Source organism: Clinocottus analis, unplaced genomic scaffold, assembly GCF_023055335.1.
Source record: "Clinocottus analis isolate CAN_PGR_092001 unplaced genomic scaffold, fCliAna1.0.p SCAF_23, whole genome shotgun sequence".
NCBI lineage: Eukaryota > Metazoa > Chordata > Actinopteri > Perciformes > Cottidae > Clinocottus > Clinocottus analis.
In genome coordinates, this window is record NW_027175965.1 from 3,389,792 (window position 1) to 3,405,747 (window position 15,956).

General features: G+C 41.3%; 1 protein-coding gene and 1 pseudogene across 3 annotated transcripts; one reads left to right on the top strand and one right to left on the bottom strand.

The window, feature by feature from the left end:
• Positions 1-1,320: 1,320 nt before the first annotated feature.
• trmt1l (tRNA methyltransferase 1-like) lies at positions 1,321-12,397 on the bottom strand. Of its 3 annotated transcripts, none has more exons than XM_068589850.1 (17): positions 9,451-12,397; positions 8,992-9,132; positions 8,162-8,269; positions 7,972-8,034; positions 7,566-7,679; positions 7,049-7,113; positions 6,517-6,673; positions 5,995-6,115; positions 5,808-5,887; positions 5,297-5,558; positions 4,731-4,943; positions 4,453-4,643; positions 4,164-4,230; positions 3,324-3,487; positions 3,164-3,229; positions 2,392-2,518; positions 1,321-1,885 (listed from the first exon to the last, which is right to left on the bottom strand). In XM_068589850.1, exons 1-17 carry the CDS (start codon positions 9,521-9,523, stop codon positions 1,735-1,737), a joined length of 2,163 nt encoding a protein of 720 aa, XP_068445951.1. In that variant the 5' UTR covers positions 9,524-12,397; the 3' UTR covers positions 1,321-1,734. The 3 variants fall into 3 exon arrangements, with proteins under 3 accessions (XP_068445951.1, XP_068445954.1, XP_068445952.1); XM_068589853.1 differs by having other exon boundaries at positions 9,437-12,397; XM_068589851.1 differs by lacking the exon at positions 9,451-12,397 and adding an exon at positions 9,372-9,427.
• LOC137793776 (interferon-induced protein with tetratricopeptide repeats 1-like) lies at positions 9,931-15,530 on the top strand (annotated as a pseudogene).
• The last annotated feature ends 426 nt before the right edge of the window (positions 15,531-15,956 follow it).

Below are 15,956 nucleotides of genomic sequence, written 5' to 3' on the forward strand. Positions count from 1 at the left end.
CACCGACACATCGATCTGCAGCAGCAGTGAGGGAGAGAGGGCGGAGGGACACGCCCCCCTCTTCCTCCTCCCCCTCCTCCTCCTCCAGACACTGTGCCATTCAGTGACGCTCAAACAGAAAATAAGCCAGCTCACTTTTTCTCCCCCGATCGTCACCCATGCTGCTCTGGGGTTCGGCTGCTCCAATTACGTAATCCGACAGCGATTTGATGACGTATGGGTTGGACCACATTAATCTTAATAAAATATCATAAACTGGTTCAGGGTGATAAATTCTGACACGAGCATACTCATTTGTGATCTCACATACTCGGCTGCTTCTGAAAAGTAATCGGTCCTATTTCACAGTTGTGGAAAGGCTTTAGTTTTTACGTTTATTAGAAATTAGTTACTTTACTTATTCAGATTAATAATACACATTATAAAATGACTAATTCATTATGTCTTAGGTTTGACAGCAGTAATTTAAGCTATCTTTATTTAGCAGCTGCAGCCTTAAAGTGCATAAATGATTATAATATAATATATATTATTCAGAAATGAGACATTTATTATAATGAGTACTTTTGCGTTTGCTACTTAAAGTATTTGTTGATGCTCCCGTGAGATTCAGAACCAACAGAGTCCAGTATCACCGGCTGCAACAGAACAAGAACCAATAAAAATCATCTCCAGCTCCATCAGAGACACATTCACACACAGCCAAACAAAACAGAGTTTATCCAGATGCAGCTTGACAACTAGGACAAAGGCTTTAATGCAGCTGTTCCTAGAACACAGTCCTCGTCTTAATTCAGTAAGTTTCATGTCTCCCTCTCGAGCGTCCTTTTGTCTGATCTGCTCCTCTGTGAAGAGTCCAGACCTCTCGGGTTCTCAGGTCTGCCTTTCCGTACCAATAAGTCCAGACTAAACACACAGAAGCAGCACTTCTCTTTGCATGATCCATCTGAACCAAACTCAGACACTCTGTTCTTTTAAATCAGTGCCATTTGCTGCTAAACTTTCATTCTGCCAGCTTTAGTTCAATATAGTTATGTCTTGTTTCTATATCTTTTCTGAAAACCTTTTATATCTTGAGGCACTTTGAATGGTCTTGTTGAACGGTGCATATAAATAAACTTGCTTTGCATGATATGTTTTGTACTTTATTTGATTGTGTCTTAGCTTTCTATTAAAACTGTATTTCTTATTGGGATTAATACATTCTCTCCTCAAAATTACAAGAACTGTGCTTCCATTAGACCTCAAACTGTTTAGAAGTCTTAGAAATACATATGGGCGCGTTTGTCTCTCAGACTCAAAGAATTGCAGGACATCACATTTGAGGCTTGTCAGATAATCTTTATTTTGTCTTTATAAAGACAGAAGAAACAATGCCAAAAAAATAAGTTAAAAAACATCTAGAAAAAAACATCTTTTAACTCAAGAATGTTCAAGAGAAGTCGGAAATAAATAGAAACAGTGGATCAGTTGGGCTCATTTGTGCAGCAGGATCAGTTTGGTTTTGCAGTTTTAATAACATTTTGGTTTGATTACATCTGATTACTACTTTGTTCTAGTGTATGCACGTCCACAGAGAGCTGTTGGTGGGTTTGTTTCCATATCAGTGCAGTCAGAACCTTGTTTAGGATAATAAAAACAGTCCGAGTGGAGAAGAAACTAGACGAGCAGATCTATTTAGTTCATTAAAGCGTGGAATGTTGTGGGTGAATCAACCTCCTTACTGCTCGTTCCTCACACAGTCTTCTCCGTGGGGACGCTGTACTTGGTGAGGACAGACTTAAACTGCTCCAACGTGGCGTCGGTTCGAACCCCCGTCGGGTCAAAGTGAGTCCGACTCACCTTGAAGCCTGCTTCCGTCAGGTACTGAAGGAACTTGTTCAACCTGTGAAGATAAAAGCACTTACTAATAATGATCATAAATAAAATCTTGCCATCTGCTCTCAGCTCAGTTTAAAAAAACACCTCACAAACATATAGCTTCATATTTAAAAAAGAAAAGGCTCAGTCATTTCCTTCAACAGCTGGTCACTGCAGTTTTTTATCAAACAGGAGGAAATGGTGCATTTGTTGGGGACTATTTTCAGCAGTGAATTAATTAGCATTTGGTGCTCCGGCGAGTGTTTTTGGCAACACAACGGTGTGTGGGATTGAGTTTAAATGAACTACAGTGTGTGTGTGCTCATGGTAATGAAGGAACATGTCACCCAGTGCTCACTGGTGTGTTTTTTAGTAGTTTCTGGACAACAATGGAGCTCAATGGCACAGAGGAAGAAAACATGTCGGGCTTTGATACGCACACAATACTTGTTAGCGGATAACATCTTTGTTGGATTGAGCGTGGACCCGACAGATGACACAATAAAACATCTGAGGTCATAGTTCGCTTACTTGGGCATGTTCATGCCTCTGATGCTGTGACGGTGGATGCTGTAATAGAAGGGAGGGTGGTCCAGAGACCCATCGGACTTCATCTTCTTCAATACATTCCCCGACTCTTCTGCCGTCTTCCTCTTACCTGCGGTCGAGAAAGACAGAAAGAAAACCCATGTGAGACTGTGCTAAACCCAGCAGTGACTCATGCTGCTTGGTCAGACTTTGTTTAAACCCCATAGTGTTAAAAAAAAAGAAATCGAATGGAGATCTCAAAGTTACCAAAGACAGCAAATCTGCCAAACAGAATTCTGGAGTAATGATTATAACAAATAGAATATTTCTATGTTGTCGTGACGCTGCTGCGACAACAGAAACTGTTCAGTTCCACAGTCGAGGGACTCAACAAAATAAACCTGTGAGTGTTGGCTATCACCTCGCGGCGGAGGAAGGAACAAGGAAATTGGCTTAACTGACTTTTTGCATAAATCACGCCCATGGAATGAACCAGAAACACTCACCTGTACTACGATATTGTACGAGCCTAGCTAAACGCCACGTCTCATTCATATGTGTGATCCTTAACGCGTAGCTAGTTCACATACGTGGCAATGTGTACACATGGTTAGAAATCAGTTTTTATGTAACTGCTGCAAAACAATTTTAAGCCAGTTTGAGCCAAAACAAAAATCAGTTTTTTCGAAAATCGTATAACAGAAATAAATATTCGAAACTTCAATCCAACAGTCTTCATTTTGAAAAGAACTACAGAAGATCACACGGGTCTCACCAGACTGCTCGGCAGGACCCGACTCCGCTCCGCTCTGTAAGGTCTTGATGACGACGCCACACTCCACTGCAGAGAGGAGACACAATGTTACCCGTCAGCGAGGCGTTTCGGTACGCAAACATCAGACGCGCGCGACAGATGAGAGGCGGGATCGCTTCACCCTGGTTGGTGAGCGCGGCCGGCCCGTGGACTAAAGACTTGAGCGTGGTGCAGTCGGACTCGCAGATGAGATTTTTGACGAGCGCCTGGATGTCGTCCATGCTGTGCTGCACTGCCGCCAACAGCATCCTCCTCAGGAAGCCTGTGTTAAACAGAGGACCAGACCTGGACACACACACACACACACAGAAACAACCAGTGAAAGGTTTGTCATGAGCTATTCTTCTTTCCTTCAATAAGAAGACAACAGTTCAACAGAGATAAGAAAAAATTAAAAAATATATATTTATTTTCACTTGAAATAGTTTTGGCACCGAAAAGAAGACCTGAATGATTCAAACTTCCATTTAGTGCAGCTCGTCAATAGCTGAATTATTGTGCTATGCTTCCATTTTATTTGACTAATAACTGGTGACCCTTATTCAACTGCTGCTCGGAGGGATCTTTGTCCCATTCTGGCCGTTCAATTGTCAGTCTGGTTGAACCATTGTACAGAGTTTTGTACAAAACACACCCTTCATAGAAAGTGACATTTGTAAAGAGGACTTTCTACAGCCTGAAAGCATGAAAGACCATTCAAACATATAGAGTAGTCCTTTCAGTCATCAGACTGGACCCAATCAAACATTTAAGGACTGGAGATTACAGTTTTCAACAGTACTGTCTCTCGATAATCTTCATTTTTGTATTCCAAATTTTGGTTTGTTGCCCACACCAGATGGTGCCAAGATGAGGACATCTGAAGTAGATGCTGTATTTAGTGACCTTTCAATCAGCTCAGTAAGGTATGCGTGTCTGTGACGGATGCTGCTGTGTGCAGGGATGCTGAGGGAGAGCTTACCATAACGGTCCCAGCTGCACTGCTGTCCTTCCGGGCAGACTTCCATGACAGTTGCAGGGCAGTGTATCTGGAGGAAATGCAAAAAAAAGGACATCAACAACAGCAGGACATAAAATGTATCGACCAACCAACAGCTAATAGTCGCATTCTGTATTTTGGCCAACAATGAGCTACAATTGACGCTGTTTTTATAGCCAGTGAAGGAGCCAGAACTTATTTTTTAAAGCCTGTAAAGGCTTGAGGCAAATGCCAGCACTCGATAAGAAGACAGCGTTGCTGCTGAACTCACCGTCCACCATGTTTCCCAGTTTGAGGAAGACTCTCTCCTCACACCACTGACAGTGGACCAGTTTCCGCAATTTCTTCGCCGACTCGTCGGCCTGCGTGGGCCCTCTGAGGACTCTCACCACCACCAGGACAAAGTGCTCCAACGCCACCGCCAGCAGCACCTCGATGCCTTTGTTACAGCGAGCCGCCGCTCTAGAACGGACAGCGAGGATTACATTTTCTTTCAGCCCAAGTATCATGTCAGAGACAGACACATACCACAAGTTTATAAAGTCCTACCTGGCCATAGTGGCCACCACCATGCGCGCCGCCAGCTCTTTGTAGTACTCAGTGCGCACAATGTGACAGCCGTAGTGACGCAGGGTGACGTTGGGAGACTTGGAGTACAGAGAGCCCGTGTCCGTGGACGTCACAGAGATGATGCCCAGGTTCCGGACGTTCCTGAAGGCAGCGTCCAGGTAGTTCACTGCCGTCCCGAACGGATCCAAGTGGCTGAAGGATCCAAGAGAGAAAGTGACTGATTAAATCCCTTAATGGTAAACATTTAGGAAGCATTATTTTTATTTTATTCTGCAGAATTTAGAAAAACTTTTATAGACAAAGAAATATATCTAAACTAGAGACATTTGACATAGTTAAAAAAAAGGTCTATTGATTTTGCTATATAATATGTATAATAATAATTTATGAAACAAGCCATAACAAGTTGGAAGAGTTGATGAAGTTGGTAATGAAGGAACATATCACAAGTTATTACAAATTATCACAATCACACACACACACACACACACACACACACAACAAACCAAGTCCATCCCAAACTCTGACAAACCCATCCTACTTACATGTAGTCAAAGGGCCACATGTGCATGGTGACGTTGGCGTCCATCTTGACGACCTCGACTGTGGCAATGGGCGCGCCCTCGACTTCGCTGCCGGCCCCGTCAGGCCCCCGGGGGCCTCGGGAGCCACGTGAGCCTCCATCCACTCGGATGTGGTTGAGCTCGCAGTTCTCTTTGATCATTTTGATGCACGTGTCGTTGATATCCGTTATGGTGACTTTGACGGCGTTATGGAGATGCTTCGCCCACTGGAGGCCCATAATCCCTAAGAGGAACAAACAGCGGACACACGGTGCAGGTGTAACGTCAGAGTGACGGTCTCGAAACATTTGATCAACAAATATTTCCAGGGCGTAATGTAAATTATTACTTTTTGCACATCTTTTTTTTTTACATTTGGCCCAAAACATACTTAAATAATTCTCAATAAAATATAAAAAGAGATGTTTTGTGGTATTAACTTTGTATTTATTACTGTATTTTTGTTTTAGACAACTGGAGAACTTTGTCCCACCTGTGGCTCCAAAAGCGTCCAGACACTCAAGCGGGTTTCTCTCCTGCGTCAGAACCGCCAGCGAACAGAACACCAGCTGCCTGAGCACACCAACAAACTCTGCTTTAAAAGGATGATCATGTTCACAGTTTACATAAAGCTGTGAAGCAAAAATGTACATTTGGTTTTGTCTCGAGCGCACGCCGACCTGTTCGTCTTCATCTTGCGGTTAAAGTAAGTGTCGCTCTTCTGCGGCGTGGTGTGGTTCGGGAGGAGCTGGACGTTGGTTCCAAGTTCTTTCATGATTTCATACGCCTGACCAGACGGAGCTGCCGAATATATAAGAGTCACGCAGAAAGATAATCACTTTTTGTGGGGTTTTTTGCACACAGTAAGGATAAAGGAATCTCTGAGGATTAAGAAATTCCAAAGTGTTGCCAAGACACAGAGGGCTACTCAGGGTGGACCTGGAATTATCTAAAGCATGTTTAAGGTAATGGCTCTCGTATAGGATGGAAGGTTCTGGGTTTTGCCACAGCTTATACGTATGTGAAGTATAAGTTTAAGTTTACTCAAAGGTTTGACAGTTTGAATGATGTATACCATGCAGCAACATGTATTGGCCAGAGGTACTCGAGGACATTAAAGGATGTGGGCCTTTTAAAAAAAACATTTTTTAATCTGTCTCTAGTGAGTCCCCATGTGCCGAGATGGTGTCGGTGCTTCTTACCCGGCTCCTCAAACGGGACGTCCGAGCTCCCGGAGTAGCTGGCTTCAGTCTCTCCTTTGTTGACGTGTCGCTTCAGGTGGCTGATCATGTCAGTCTTGCGGGCGATGGTCACAGAACACACCACACAGTGGTAGTGAGCCACGTGTCTCCCAGATGCCTGGAGAACAAAATATCGGTCCAAGAATTTCAATTTCGAGGTGAAAGCAGAAACTAAACACATCTGTAGCAGGAGGAAGAAGGGAAGTGTCCTTAAAATGTAATAATTACCAACTCAGAATTTGCACCAAATTTCCTCTGAAATGAAGTAACTACAAAGGTGCACTCAGTAGAGTGAGAGTGAATCAATACAACACATGAACAATAAAGTGCCACTGCAACACAACAAGATTTTCGCTTACAATATGCTATTGAAAAGTGTGAAGTGATCAACATGAATGTCACTGTGGCGTTGCAGCTTGAAGCTTCAGTGTTTCTATTGTTGCAAATATAAGGGAACATGAGCGGCAGGCAGTTTGTGCGTCTCATTACTCACCTGATCTCCACTGAGGCTGGGCTTCAGGTTTCTGCAGGGCAGGTGGCAGATGCACATTCTTTGGCCTGTTGAAGGTCAAGGGTCAAATGTCAACAATAGTTAATTACGATTTGATGATTTTTTTTGTTGTAGAAAAAAAAAGAAGCTTGAAAAACACTGACTTATAGTATAAATGTGTTCTAAAATCTATAGAAATTACAATGAAAATTAGAATGACAAAACTGCCAATGAAATGACATTTACACCAATGTGAAACAGCTCAAAGCACTAAATACAATATGTCCATTTTTACTATGACAGAGTTTCCTGGATACCGGTGTCGTTAATAGTTGCTTCTTTGTATATAAAACCAGAAAACGTACAAAGCCTTTGGACATGAGTTTTTGTGTTTGTCTCGTTCCTGTTTCAACATCACAAGGTCTTGACTGGCTTGTCCAGAGCGCTGACCTGAACCCCATCCAATTCTCTGGGATGAACTGAAGCGCCGACTGTGAGTCAGAACGGATTACATTCCTACCTTCAAACTCCACGTAGACTTTCCAGTGGAGGTTCTGCAGGTGTCGGCGTAGCTTGTGGCTGTAGCAGGCTTTAAACTTCTCCTCGGGACACAGAGGACACGATTTGCGCCCCGCTGATGACCGAAATACACAAGATCAATAAGCAGGACTGCTTGCTCTAAAGATAATTTAAAAAAAATGTATTTAAATGGAAAAATATGGCATACTTGACCATCAAACTCAAAAACTCAACATTTGGTTTACTATTATAGAGACAAAAAAAAACACTTAAAAAAGTAATTTTATTTTTGCAGTCAACACGTCCTCTAATTCTTCTTCTTTGTCACACGATTTATATTATTATAAAATAAAATAAACAGAGAAAAAGAGTAGGATGATGAAGATTTCCTGCAGAACTGAACTTACCACCGTTGAGGTCAACCAGCCCCTCGAGCCCCTCCAATTTAGTTTGGATGGAGATGTGTCTCTCTGTTTGTGGAAAACGACAAAACTTTCAAAACCAATGTTTTATCCTTAATGTCAGTGAATATAGACGATAGGACACCTTCACTGATGTCAACCAATTAATACACAGAAACAGCGTTAATTAATTCACCAGTAGTTGTGGTTGAGGGTTTGTCATCGCTGTCTTCAGCAGCTTCACTCTTCACTGCCTGTTCTGCAGCTTGGTCACCAACTGACGGTGCAGCTTCACCATCTTCATCTTCACATTCAGAAGAGAAACGTGTTTTTACTTTATTATGTTTTTTTAAGCTATTTTGATTATTTATTTGAGTGGACGAATAAGTGTGTGTGTGTGTGTGTGTGTGAATGATGACAAGTACTGTTAAAGCGCTTTGAGTGGTCAACGTCTCAAGAAGAACAGTTCTATATTATAAGTCTAATATAGTTGCTATAGATCTGCTCCCACTGTTTGTTGACACAACATACATTTTCCACAAACAATCTTCTGAACTCCGCCATCCTCTAAAGTTTAGCTATCGCCAGTAGACTGTCATTTCCTTTTGTTTTGAAACTAAAACCACAACGAATCGTCAATCAGCCAATAATAAACAAGACAGCTGATGGCTGAACTGAGCGGTCCCGTAGTGCAGCTCCGCGGTGAGACCGTGTCATCCTAAACTGTAGTACAACCCAAACAAACACTGTGGTTAAGGCTCTGTGAAGAGATACACTGTTGGAAGTAATAGTTAACGACAACGGTTGCGCTAATGTTAGCTCCAGCGCTTTTGACTCTGTCATTGTTGACTATTTAGGTCCCATGGCGGAGCTCCGTGGTGAGGCCCTCGTTTAGTTAAGCAGTTACAAACTCAAATTCTCCGTGAATTTACTGCGCCGCGCTGACGACGACTGAGCTGTGGTTTATTCTCCACTAGACTGCCCAGAAGGCGAAGTTCAGACGACAAAAGTGAGCAGTTTACTCACGTTTGATATCGGCGTCCTCCTGGTGAAGCTGAGCCGCCTCTGCCTCTTTGAGCTCCGCCATTGCTAACGACAGCAACATAAGCAGGATATGCTCCGTCGTACGTGGGTTACGTAAACTGCGCAGTTTGGAAACGTCAATTGCTGTTGAATTGAACAAAATGGACAAATGTACAAAGTTACAAGGTTCATTTGTTCGTCATTTTGCAACATTGGTTTTGCACAATGAAATGTAATTCGCTAAACAGACATATCACCTATGTCGCCTATTTATCAACACTTAGATTAGAATATAATTAAAGTATAAAGTGTTGATATAATACATATACATAAAACGTTTACAGTTAAAATAATCATTCACATAAAAAGGATTTAACACATACCACTGGACAAACAATATCGCCACGGTAATGGGGCGATATCTGAAAATGTAATGTAAGTGTTTTACCGCGTGACGCTCACCAACCAGTAACCAGGCAACACCAACCAGCAGGTGGCAGCAGAGCGTCGTAATGAAGGTGTCTCCTGTTAACATCGTAAGGGCTCCGCTCAGAGTACACACACACACACACACACACACACACACACACACACACACACACACACACACACACACACACACACACACACACACACACACACACACACACACACACACATATACTGTGTTTCATGTGTGTTTAAGACAATGCACACGACATCTTACTAGTTTTATTTAAAAGTGCAGCCATGAACGTGTGGCATATCAGGTTTTAACCCAGTGTTGCATAATCATAAGCTATTATATCTTCATGGAGAAAGAAAAACATAGTTTTCTAACCATCCATTCCTGGGAAACAAAAGTAAAAGCAAAAACATACCAGAAGACTTAAACATATAAATGCGTTCAAAGATTGCACAACACATTGATGTTCCCATACGATGGGAAGGTGCAGCCGTAAAATGGACGACAAGACATACGATTGCAAGCGTAAGCCACACGCCGCCCCGACGTCTAGTCTCGACCAATCACAATGCTCTTAAAGACATAAACATCTTGTAACTTCTCCTAGAGACATAGTCTCTATTGTCTTCTACACCCGGGAGTTGAGAAATTGACCTGTGTACACGTAATAGTTTGCTTTGCAGTATCTTTGTAGAATAAACATCTGTGTTCAACGTATACCATGACGTCCAGCCTCTTCCTCCTGAGACCAGTGTGATCTGGAATCTAATTTCATTCAACAGAGGTCAATTAAAGACACATATATTTAGTCCTTGATCCCTCCTCATATGCATGGCTCATGGGATAGAGTGGTCGTCCTGTTACCAGAAGGTAGCAGGGTCACTAAAACCCCAAGTTGGTTTTAAATGATGGTTTAAATTCTGGTGGCAGATTACTTCCGGAGAGCCATCAGGATGCAGCCGGACATGAAGGAGTGGAACATCAGTCACGTCATAGGGTTAGCGAGTGGCTTTAAGTACAGCGACACAGGGCTGCCGGCTGACTTGTTGAAGAAAATGAGAGTCGCCAAGGAACAAGATCCAGAGAATTTGTTCCTCGCTGCTAACTACCTTCAGCAACGCGGAAAGAAAGAAGACATTAAGGTAGAAGCATGTGAGTTGGCCAAAAAGGTTTTGATAAATCCTGTCAGCAGCTACAGTGATATAAAACCAATACTGAGGGTTTACAGAAATTATGTTTCTATTAATGAGGCTATTGATTTGGCAGAGGAGGCTCTGAAACAGCATCCAGATGAGCGTTATCTGAAGAGATGTGCTGCACTCTGTTATAAATGGAAGATCATTTTTACCCGCAACAGTCACCCAAAGAAAAGCACGACAGACAGAGCCGTCAGTCTCCATGAGGAGGTGATTTCTCTCTACCCTTACTCTTCACTTGTGGAGAAAATAGATCTTGCAAATATAAATGCAAAGAGCAGATGTACCAGGACCTGCTAAGAAGGGATGTGGAACCTGCAGACAAACAGCTCCTCTACAACCACAACACAAAATATTTAAACTACGATCGACATAAGGAAAGCAAGTCAATACAGTATCACATGAAGGCGGCAGCGATACCGGATCAATGTTTCTATCGTGGAAACAGCATCAAAGTTCTGGAGAAGATCAAGAATAGAAGAAGGAACCGAATGTGTGGAGAAATAGAGGAGTTTCTGGGAAACCTGTAAGAGCCATAGTGTCTGGTCATAAATCTGAAGAGAAAAAAATGCAATGGAAAAAGGTATTGCATTACCTAAAAAAATGTACTGGAAAATACTTATTAATTGATCAATTGTATCTTTTAAAAAGCAGGTGTTTGCAAGTTTTTATTTGTTTGTAGTCATCATATTAATCATATTTAAAACCTTGTTATTTTTTAGAAGTAGTACACTTGATTTGTAGACGGCTAAATTATTCAATAACACTGCTTTTTTAAATAACATCCACTGTGGACATGTCTCAATGTCATTACCATGATTAAATATTACTTGGTTTATTACAATAGATCCAGACGAGATGTTGTGTTTATTATATTCCTGTTATGTCTTTTTTTTCTCTCCCTCTCAGCATTGTATTTTAAGTTCATGTACGTTTATAATACTACTTCTAGCACCATATGAAATCAGCTTTGCTGTATGCCTTTGGGTTGTGAAATATTAAATTATAATATAATAGTTAATTTGATGTAAACTGAATATTACAGCCAGATGCTGTACTTTCTGGTTTCATAAACAGAACCCTGTCAGTGTGAAGTGGTCACCAAACAGTACCAATGGAGAGAGGGCGTATGTTACTGCATAGTCACGTTGCTTGTAGAATAACTTAACAGCAAGACTAACTGTTGTGGTTAGCTTGGTAGCTAGTCGTTCATTCCCTGTGTTTGAGCCGCGCTGTTGGGTTAGATAACGTCTTGGTTTTAAAATACCGCGGGGGCTTCGAGAGAAGCAACGCGTAAATTAGGGTGACCAGATTTGAGTTTGTTAAAAAGAGGATCGCCGCAATGCAACTACTGGAGGTGGCAAAGTGCTCAGTGTTGCCAGATTGGAAATGGCGAAGAATCGTACCAGAAGCTCAAAATGGTCATATTTGGAGGATAATTATTGTGCATCTCGCAACACTGAGATCGGTCGACCAATGACTCTGAAGTCAGAGCTCGCGCAAGAATGTGGAAAGTAAGATACCGTTTCCAAAACTTGTAAGGGCGTAATAACTAGTTAGTGAAAGACTCAGAGAAACACAAATATCCAACGAAGCAAAATCACAGACGTTTTTGGAATCCCTGCCGGACGCATTTTTTAGGTCTCGAAAAGAGGACATGTCCGGGGAAAAGAGGATATCCCAACATGAATACTCATCAGTTATACATGTTTAATTCTTGATTAATAGGCTTGGGTTTTCATACTTTATAAATGATTGATTCCCCATTTGGAAATTAAGTAGTAAGGACATATATATATATATATATATATATATATATATATATATATATATATATATATATATATATATATATATATTAATAAGATAATCTACAAAGTGTTAGTAAATGATTTTTAAAAAATGCTGCAAGTCATGATTAATTTAATAGTTACTACTTGTTAGTTAAGTATGTTCTGTGACCTAATCTAAAGTGAAGACTTATGTATGCTTAACAAAGCATTTATAAGCAGTGCCTCAAAGTTAGCAGACATCTCAGTTATCTTCTCAACACAAAAAGGAAATAGTCACAACACAAAGTGATGAAGAACATTAAGATGATGGTGCTGGGGGGCAATGCCCGTCAGTGAAACGAATGTTCCATAATTTGTTGGCACATAGCTACATATTATTTATTATGCGAGCTAGGTAGACGAGCTAGCGAGCAAGCTCGTCACTGGTCCAGAGATAGAGATAGACACACACCACCTCAGTTGTAAGTAGACCAATCCAGGTAATAGCGAGATAGTCCGATCAATCATTTGTACCAGCAAACTGAGAAATATGGCACTACTCGTACTACTGACGTGCATCGGCTGCTGGCTGGCGGAGTCAGAACGTCATCAACGTGAGACACGTGTTTACGCTCCAGGAAGACCCGTTGTGTGCCACCACTGTGCCTGGTCAGAAATAACTCCGGCCAGGCGATGAGAGCAAGACTTTCTGTGGGACACATCGGGTCCTCCTACGTATATGTGTGTCCCACATGGATGACGTGTCACCACCATCCGTGACCCGCGCCGGCCATATTGATGTTAGCCGATGCACGTCAGGTGTTAGCCATAGCTAGCATAATCAATCATATTGTAGCGACACTGGGTCAGGAAAGCTACGAGATGTTAGCCTACTTATTGTGTGGTTTATGGTAACAAGAACAGGCTACTGTGGGAACAGGCTACTGTGGGCCGTAGCCTACACCAAAACAACAGTCAAAACCTCTTAACATGTTTCACACTCTGCTCCTGGTCATAGACTCACTTTCAACAGTCTTGTGACACCATCCCACCTCACTCGCTCTGCCAATCACAGGCACACTCATGTGCACCAACACATAAATGCTTTGTTAAACATAGTCTTCCCTTTAGATTAGGTCACAAAACATACTTAACTAATGAATGGTAATTACTGAATTAATAATAACGTAGCTTTTTTTTAAAAATCATTTACTAACACTTTATAGATGATCATATTAATCATGATTTATAAAGTGTGAAAACCTAAGCTTATCAATCAAGAATTAAACATTTACAACTGTGTTTATGAATTGCATACTAATGAGTGACTAATGAGTGTTCATGTTGGAATAATGCTTTATAAATGATGAATTCAGTGTGTTGAAGACAACTGAGACCTTTTGTGTTGAAGTTAACTGAGACTTCTGCTTGCTTTGAGGCACTGATAATATAAAGGCATTAGTAGTCTTCACTTTAGATGAGGTCACAGAACATAATTAACTAATACTTAACAAGTAAACACTGAATAACCATGAACCCATGCAAGCTTTTTAATCAAGAATTAAACTAACAACTGTGTTTATTGATTGCACACTAATGAGTTACTAATGAGTGTTCATGTTGGAATAATGCTTTATAAATGATGAATTCAATGTTTATTGGTGAACTTATTATAAAGTCTGCTTGTTCTCCTTCACACCTTCCTTTCCTTTCCTTCCTTCTTTCTTACCTCTTTCGGTTCTTTCTCCCTTCTGCCCCCCTTTTCCTACTCTAGCTGTCTGACTCTATTTATTCCTTACTCACCATCAGCTTCTGACTTTTCTTTACTAATTTATTTATTTAGTCATTACTTACATATCTTTGCCTCACTCAAATATATATTCTTTTATTATTGAACCTGTGTGCTCCCCTGTGTGCTCCCCTGTGTGCTCCCCTGTGTGCTCCCCTGTGTGCTCCCCTGTGTGCTCCCCTGTGTGCTCCCCTGTGTGCTCCCCTGTGTGCTCCCCTGTGTGCTCCCCTGTTGTATGTTGTCGCTCCCCTGTTGTATGTTGTCAGTCTTCAGTTGGTCACACCCAGGTTTCTGCTCAGGGCCACACCCCTCTCCTTTGGCTCAGCTGTGGTGCATTTAAGGTGATCACGAGGCAGGTGTTATGAGGACCGTTTCCTTCCCTGACACGTTGTCAGGTCGTCAAGGTATTCAAGCTGTTTATTCTTCTGAAGAATAGCACGGTCACGTGCTCGGTTGAGTTGCTCTCCCCAGGCTTTAACTGAATAGAAGGACATCAGGTGGAATGGATCCCCTGTTGACCGATGCATATTGAGACGTTAGTCAGTTTTGTTTGTTTACATTTTTGTGTTGCACTTTGGAAGAAATAAAGTCCACTCTTGTTTGGGAAATTGCTGCGAGCGTGTGTTTGTGTCCTCTACACCACACCACACCCTAAAAGCACGTTGTCGACTGTCCCTGTGCACTCGTATGCTCTTTTGTTTGTTTGAGTAAGAGATCTGGGAAATATGCATCTGAACATCTTGTAGACTTTATCAAACAAGCTAAACCTGAACTTGTTTTCTTTGTTATGAAATTCTTTAGTAATTACGAGATCTGTTCTCATAAGTATGAGCTCTTTTCTTGTGATTACAAAACAGTGACACATTACTCCGAAGAGAAAATGTATTGAGTTATGTTTCAGTGTCATGAGATGTGTCTGTAGGTTTTCATCCGGGGAAAATCGCCTTAAGCAAAGCATGATAGACAGAGCTGTCAGTCTCCAAGAGGAGGTGATTTCTCTATACCCTCATTCGTCACTTAAGAAAATAGGCCTCGCAAATATACTTGCAAAATCTAATCACGACATGGCTAAAGCTGAGCAGATGTACCAGGACCTGTTGAGAAAAGATCTGGAACCTGCAGACAAACAGCTCCTCTACAACTATTACGGAAAATATTTAAACTACGATTGACGTGATGAAAACAAGTCAATACAGTATCACATGAAGGCGGCAGCGATACTGGAGCGATCCTACTATCATGAGAACAACATCGAAGTTCTGGAGAAGATCAAAAAGAAAAGAAAAAAACGAATGTGTGGAGAAATAGAGAGGTTTCTGGAAAACCTGCAAGAGCCATAGTGTTTATTTTTTTTACAACACTGGGCCCAAATCTGGAGAGAAAAAAATGCAACGCAAAAAGCTTTTGCATGACCTAAAAAATGATCTGAAAATACTTTTGTAGTCAATGGGGGGAAAAAGGCGTGACAAAAATCCTTTTAAAAACCTTGTTAATTGTTAAAAGTAGTACACTCGATTTGTATGACGGCTAAATCATTCAAGAACACTGCTCTTTTAAATAACATCCACTGTGGACATGTCTCAATGTCATTATCATAATTAAATATTACTTGGTTTATAACAACATATCCTGATCAGATGTTGTGTTTATTATATTCCTGTTATGTTTTTTGCCTCTTAGCATTGGATTTTAAGTTTATGTATTAGCATTTATATTACTCCTCCCAGCAGTATAAGAAATCTGCTGTTCTGTATATGTTAAGCTGT

Bases quoted from the DNA above. Each gene is read 5' to 3' on its own strand.
- trmt1l (XM_068589850.1), bottom strand. From the start codon at position 9,523: ATGTTAACAGGAGACACCTTCATTACGACGCTCTGCTGCCACCTGCTG. The intron at 9,133-9,450 runs GTGAGCGTCACG...TCAATTCAACAG, and splicing joins TGTTGCCTGGTTACTGGTTG to CAATTGACGTTTCCAAACTG. The intron at 8,270-8,991 runs GTGAGTAAACTG...CTGAATGTGAAG, and splicing joins GGAGGACGCCGATATCAAAC to ATGAAGATGGTGAAGCTGCA.